Raw genomic sequence first — 7,211 nt, 5'->3', positions numbered from 1 at the left:
AAAAGAAGAAATAAAGATAGACGAAGCGTCCAGCAGCCTCCAGCTGGTACGACTCCGCCTGGCACGGCTTTGCATCGGGGGGGGGGGGGGGGGGGGGGGGTTGGCTTGTTGGCTTGTTGGCTCCGTGGCTCCGTTCCAAACATCACGAGGTGACGAGCACAGGGCACCAATGTGGCTCTGTTTACCCCTCCAGGCGTGCCATGATGTGGCAAGGCTGAAACAAGGAGGGTCTTGTGTATGTGTTCCTGTCCTGTCCTGTCTCCTCGCTCTGCTCTCAAGTGATGTAAGGAGATGCAGGAGGAGCGGAGAGAGAGAGAAGAGAGAGAGGAAAGAGAGGAGAGAGAGAAGAGAGAGAAGAGAGAGAAGAGGCACAGTCAGCAGCAGTGACGCGGTGACACTATGCGGCACGTTTAAGCACCATGTTGTTTGACAGGAAGTAGTGATTGTGTCAGTATGAATCCCACACTGTCCCTTCACACTTCAGGTGAGGTTTTGTGAGGAAGGAAGGAAGGAAGGAAGGAAGGAGGGAGGGAGGGAGGGAGGGAAGAAGAAGGAAGGAAAGGAAGGAAGGAAGGAAGGAAGGAAGGAGGGATGGAGGGAGGGAGGAAGGAAGGAGGGAAAGAAAGAAGGAGGGAGGAAGGAGGGAAAGAGGGAGGGAGGAAGGAAGGAAAATATGGAGGGAAGGAAAGAAGGAGGGAGGAAGGAAGGAGGAAAGGAAAGAGGGAGGGAGGGAGGGAGGAACTAATAATTAGTTTTATTAGTAATAAGAATTGATTAGTCATGATATAAAATGGTGAAAAAAGCCCAAGAAGCAACCTAAATGTCTTGTTTTTGTCCCTAGCAACAGTCGTCAACGCAAATATATTTAGTTTATTGTCATAAAACACTAAAAAAGAGAAATTTGACCCCTAATGAGCCAAAACCATTAATCGATTAACAAAATAGCTGCCAATTCATTTTCAGCATTATACCTGCTCAGCATCAAAGAGCTGCTACCGTTGCTACAGACTCTGGTTCTTTATTAGCTCCTCTCCACTTCTTCCTCACTTTACCTCCTCACTAGTAATTAATCATTTGCATCTTCCTATGTGGGATAGTAACTGTGTTTGTTCTCTTTTATCACCTCGCTAACACGCTAATTAATTAGACTCATTTAGACGTTGATGTTAACTCTGCATGAAGGTGAGACACAACTAAATATCAATCAAGCGCTGAATGATTTTTTTCTTATTTCCAGACTGTCAGAGTTTATTGTTTTGATATTTGCGTCGACTTTCTTGTTTCCTTCCTTCCTTCCTTCCGTCCTTCCTTCCTTCCTTCCCTCCTTCCCTCCTTCCTTCCTTTCTCCTGTCCTTCTTTCCCTACTTCTTTCCTTTGTTCTGTTCTTCTTTCCTTCCCTCCTTCCTTCCTTTCTCCTGTCCTTTCCTTCCCTCCTTCCTTCCTTTCTTCTGTCCTTCTTTCCTTCCCTCCTTCCTTCCTTCCTTCCTTCCTACCTTCTTTCCTCCCTCCAAACCTACCTTCTTTCCTCCCTCCCTCCTTCCTACTTTCCTTCCCACCCTCCTTCCTTCCTTCCTCCTCCTCCCTCCTTTCCTTCCTTCTTCCTCCCTTCCTCCTTCCCACCCACTTTCCTTCCTTCCTTCCCTCCCTCCCTCCTTTCCTTCCTTCCTTCCTCCTTTCCTTCCTTCTTCCTCCATTCCTCCCTCCCTCCTTTCCTTCCTTCTTCCTCCCTTCCTCCCTTCTTCCTTGACTCGAGGACGACAGGAGGGTTAATATCCTAGTAAAATGTCAACACAGTGTAAACAAGCTCATATTAGTCTGAAATCCAAAACTAAACTCCGTCTTTTCTCCAGTTGCACAATAAATGTTCCTTTCTGTGATGGTTTGGAGCGGTTGCCTCGGAGCCGCCTCGGAGCCATCTCAGCGCTGTAAGCAGACAAACATCTCTCCAATTAACTCGGAGTAATTGCCGCGGAAAAATCAACACTTATTAACGCTGTAAAATGAGCTGTGTGTACCCAGAGTCCTCATGGGGATCATTAAAGTTTCATGCAGCCAGAGCCACAGTGATGTATAGTGAGTCCCTTGTATTGTGTGTGTGTGTGTGTGTGTGTGTGTGTGTGTGTGTGTGTGTGTGTGTGTGTGTGTGTGTGTGTGTGTGTGTGTTTGGCATAAGGTTGTAAATTAGTACTGCCTTTAAAAACACTTTGTACGCAGAAGTAAAACTCGCTGGTTCTGATGTCAAGGAAGGAAGTTAGGAAGAAGAAGAAGGAAGGAAAGGAGGGAGGAAGGGAGGAAGGGAGGAAGAAGGAAGGAAAGGAGGGAGGGAGGAGGAAGGAAGGGAGAAAGAAGGAAGGAAGGAAAGGAGGAAGGAAGGAAGGAAGGAAGGAAAGGAAGGAAGGAAAGGAGGAAAGAAGGAAGGAAAGGAGGGAGGGAGGAAAGAAGGACAGAAGAAAGGAAGGAAGGAAGGAAGGAGGGAAGGAAGGGAAGAAAGAAGGAACAGTCAAAACAAATGGGGTCAATTTGACCCGGGAGGACGACACAAGGGTTAACCTTACCTTCCTTCCTTCCTTCCTTCCTTCCCGCCCTCCCTCCTTCTTTCCTCCCTCACACCTACCTTCCTTCCTTCCTTCCTTCCTTCCTTCCCACCCTCCCTCCTTCCTTCTTTCCTCCCTCCCTCCATCCTTTCCTTCCTTCCTTCCTCCTTCCCTCCTTTCCTTCCTTCTTTCTCCCTTCCTTCCTCCTCCCTCCTTTCCTTCCTTCTTCCTCCCTTCCTTCTTCCTCCCTCCTTCCCTTCCTTCTTCTTCTTCCTAACTTCCTTCCTTGACTCGAGGACGACAGGAGGGTTAAACTATTCTGTGAACAATCACTCAGCTTTAGATTTTAATTGGGTTGCGTGGAACGGAGAGCAGTGATTGGTGTGCAGATCAGAGCGGTCCGGAGGTGGAATAGATGATGAACTGTTCAGAGATGTAGGCGACAGGAACATAATCAGCTAGATAGAAACAAACCCAACTACACAATAAACAACAAATTAATATAAGCTGTTACAAGAATCTTATTAATACAAAAAAAAGAAAGTGCGTATAATCAAGGTTTCAAATCTCCGAGGGGAATGTTTTGGAGTTCATTACATTTATAAGCTGCAGAAGAAACTGTTCTGCTGAAATTAGTGTGTAATTAAGCCTGCTGTTGTCCTCAGGAAAGAAAGGAAGGAAGGGACAAAGAAGGAAGGAAAGGAGGAAGGAAAGAAGGAAGGAAAGGAGTAAGGAGGGAGGGAGGAAGGAAGGGAGTAAGGAGGGAGGGAGTGAGGAAGGAAGGTAAGGAGTAAGGAGGAAGGAAGGAAAGGAGTAAGGAGGAAGGGAGGAAGGAAGGAAGGAGGGAGGGAGGGAGGGAGGGAGGGAGGGAGGGAGGAAGGAAGGAATGAAGGGAGTAAGGAGGGAGGGAGGAAGAGAGTAAGGAAGGAAAGGAGTAAGGAGGGAGGGAGGAAAGGAGGGAGGAAGGAAGGAAAGAAGGGAGGAAGGAAGGAATGAAGGGAGTAAGGAGGAAGGGAGGAAGGAAAGGAGGGAGGAAGGACAGGAAAAGAGTAAGGAGGGAGGGAAGGAGGCAGGAATGAAGTAAGGAGAGAAGGAATGGAGGAAGGAGTAAGTTTTTATTGTAACTTTTGCTTTTGATGGATAATAAACTTTGTAGTGTTTTGTCGGTTAGTAAATGAAAGACTGACTCTATCCATCCAACACTTTCATTATCACAATCATTCATTTTTTGTAACAGTGAGCTGCTTTTCCATTTCCTCCTTCCTCTGTGCTTTTTTTTTTATCGTGGGTCGATACTGTCCGTCGACACCGCCGAGGCAATCTGTATAAGTGGTCCACTGTATGCAATTAATCAGGATAATTTGGCTGCCATGGTAACACGCATTCGTTTCATCGTGTGAGTATACGAGGTTTTTCCCTGACACATCAAGAAGTTTTGGCTGTTCCTTCTTTCTTCTCTTCCTTCTTTCCTTTCTCCCTCCTTCTCTCTTTCCTTCCTCCATCCCCCTTTCCTCCCTCCGTCCTACCTTCCTCCCTCCCTCCTTCTCTCTTTCTTTCCTTCCCTCCTCCCTCCTTCCTTCCTTCCTTCCTTCATCCCTTCTTTCCTTCCTTCCTGCCTACCTCTTTTCCTTTCTCCCTCCCTCCCTCCCTCGCTCCTTCCTTCCTTCTTTCCTTCCTCCCTTCCTTTTCTTCCTACCTTCCTCCCTCCTTTCCTTCCTTCTTCCTTCCTTTCTTCCTTTCCTTCTTCCTTCCTTCTTCCTCGCTTCCTTCCATGTTTACCTCTCTTAGTTTGTTTCTAGTAAGTCAGTATAAACACGTAATGGATCAGAAAGTTATAAAAGCGACTTCAAATCTTTAAACTACAGTGAAGCCACAGGTTTACTGAGCCGTAGTAAAACACATCGTTCTTATCAGATCTTTCACTTTGATCGAGAATATTTCCTGAACGACTCTGACAGCAGAGTTTCCTGCCGTATATATAAAAATATATCTATATATGTGTGTGAGTTTTCCAGCCGGCTTGTTTTGTATTCAGACGTTATTCGCAGACAGCTAATTCTCCAGTGAACCTCCACGATGACACCAGCTGTGGTGCCTAGAAGATTTATGAAGCAGCTGGGAAGCCTCCGTGTTATGTAACAGAATAAAAAATAAAAAAACGAGGCAGTGCCAAAACTACCAGCCACTTGGTTATAGCTGACAAACATCTGCTCCGCTTTAGTGCCCTTAAGCAAAGAATTGAATCCCTACCAGCTCCTAAGCCTTTTAATAAATAGGTCATGTTATTTAGTGAAGTTGCCAAAATTGCCACGAGTGTTATATTTTGAGATAGATATCATATTATCTCTGAGCCAAATCATGTCTAAAGCAGTTGAAAGCTTCTTTTTAAGGCTTTATCATCATGAACAAGTTGGCCTTTCAGAGTAAAATCAGGATGGCATTTGGCCTACAGTGCACCAGCGATACACTTAATCATAAAACACTGAGTCCCGTTAACCCACACACATATACTAATTCAGCCCTTTGTTTTTAGGAGGAAGGAAGGAAAGGAGTAAGGAGGGAGGGAGGAAGGAAGGAAGGAAGGGAGTAAGGAGGGAAGGAAGGAAAGTAAGGAGGAAGGAAGGAAGGAAGGTAGAAAGGAAGGAAGGAAAGAAGGGAGGAAGGAGGGAGGAAGGAGGGAGGGAGAAAGGAAAAGAGGAAGGAAGGAAAGAAGGACAGAGGAAGGAAGGAAGGAAGGAAGGTAAGGGGAGGAAAGAAAGAGAGAAGGAGGAAGGAAGGAAGGAAGGAAGGAAGGAAGGTTCAAGGTTAAAAGTTCAATTAATCATGATTTTGATTCTTGCCCTAATCTCTCGGTATCTCAGAGATTTTCACATAGGGATGATCATGTACTTTGCATTTAGTACTTTAAAACAGTATGCAAGCTTTTCTACTATATCCGATACCAATAGTACAGTACAGGAAGTGCCCACTACTTTAGGGTAAATACAGTATTCCAGTATAAAAGCATTGGACACTACACCAGTATAAATATCATTCAGCTCTGGCACAATGTCAATAACACTTAAATCCAAGTAAGGTTTCACTTTGTAGGCGTAATGTATATTTTTAATGAGCTAAGTCTTTATGGTTGGTGCGGGTTACCATGGTTGCGTGTCTCCAGACGGCAAAGGATGCTCTCAGGAGTGAGATGATAATTACAGCTCAGTGTGTCCGAAAAGGTACAAGCTAATAGTACATTTCCAGTATGTGCTAGAAGATTAAGTGAGAGACATATCAAATAAAATGTCTTGTGTTTGTCTTAAGGATTTATTTCTCTATTCTCTACCGATGATCTAAAACCAGGAAAAGGGAAGGAAGGAAGGAGAAGGGAGGGAGGGATGAAGGAAGTAAGGGAGTAAGGAGGGAGGGAGGTAGGAAAGGAGGGAGGAAGGAAGGAAAGGAGTAAGGAGGGAGGGTGGGAGGGAGGGAAGGACGAAGGAAGGAAGGGAGTAAGGAGGGAGGAAGGTAGGAAAGGAGGGAGGAAGGAAGGAAAGGAATAAGGATGGAGGGAGGAAGGAAGGAAGCGAGTAAGGAGGGAGGGAGGAAGGAAGGAAAGGAGTAAGGAGGGAGGGAGGAAGGAAGGAAGGAAGGAGGGAGGGTGGGAGGGAGGGAAGGACGAAGGAAGGAAGGGAGTAAGGAGGGAGGAAGGTAGGAAAGGAGGGAGGAAGGAAGGAAAGGAGTAAGGATGGAGGGAGGGAGGAAGGAAGGAAGGGAGTAAGGAGGGAGGGAGGAAGGAAGGGAGGGAGGGAGGAAGGAAAGGAGTAAGGAGGGTCTTGGTAAGGAGACTTGGTTTCTCTCTCTGGTGAAGTACTTGAGGAGGATGTTCAGCCGCTCATTGATGCAGTAAAATCATCATGGAGGGAATCTCTGCATGCAGCTGTAGGACAGATGCTAGTTCCTGGCTGAGTATCAGTCTGAGATCGGAGTTCACTAAAAACATCAATGGGAACACTGTGTGCTCAAGTCTGCATAAAAACAGGAAAAGGATGCCACTCCAGCACATTCCTCCTTTTTGCCGAAACCAATGAACTTTATTCTGAAATTCTTGCAAGACTTCCTGTGCTCTGCTTTTTCTCTTTCTTTGCTCTGTTGGTGGTTGAGATCTCTCAGTATCTCAGAGGGACTGTTCTAAACCTCATCCTTTCCTACTACTCGTACTAACTCTGACGTCATTTGAAGTATGTAGTGTGTTTCAACTGTGTAGTATGTGATTTAGAGTATGTGAGAAGTTCCTGGATGGTTTACTAGATTCTCCAGAAATGCAGAGTATGCATCAAGAGCTGACTACTCACACTCACATTACCCAAGATGCAATGCTACTTCTGAAAAAAACCCAAAATACAAACGTCACAGATCACCACCTTGGTGGGTTCAAGTTAGCTACAGCGAGGGTATGTTCGCTTCCTGTTTTCAAAATAAAAGCACAAATTCTATCGTTTCTTTTAAAGGTTTTCTTAATAATAAAAGGTAACGAGTGTTTTATTTTATGAAAATGACAGTAAGCTTTAAACAGGTGTTATTTGGACAAATTAGCGCCACATTGTGGATCTAAAGGGCTACTTTACCTTTCTAAAAAGGTTAGAAATGTGGATAAAGTGGTATATTTACAGAGTTAGAGCTAAAATGAAATCAGCTTCA

The 7,211-nt window shown here is 45.3% G+C and overlaps 1 protein-coding gene across 1 annotated transcript in view; it reads left to right on the top strand.

The window, feature by feature from the left end:
- Nucleotides 1-7,211, top strand: part of LOC128353997 (plakophilin-4-like) — a 68,189-nt gene that overhangs the window by 3,216 nt on the left and 57,762 nt on the right. Inside the window, exon 4 of the mRNA XM_053314249.1 lies at nt 485-489. Coding sequence (XP_053170224.1) covers nt 485-489 — 5 coding nt within the window. The remainder of the gene's footprint in view (nt 1-484; nt 490-7,211) is intronic.

This window comes from Scomber japonicus, chromosome 24 (genome assembly GCF_027409825.1).
Source record: "Scomber japonicus isolate fScoJap1 chromosome 24, fScoJap1.pri, whole genome shotgun sequence".
In the NCBI taxonomy this organism is placed as follows: domain Eukaryota; kingdom Metazoa; phylum Chordata; class Actinopteri; order Scombriformes; family Scombridae; genus Scomber; species Scomber japonicus.
Note: the sequence above shows the minus strand (reverse complement) of the source record. Positions and strands in the feature narration are given on the sequence as shown.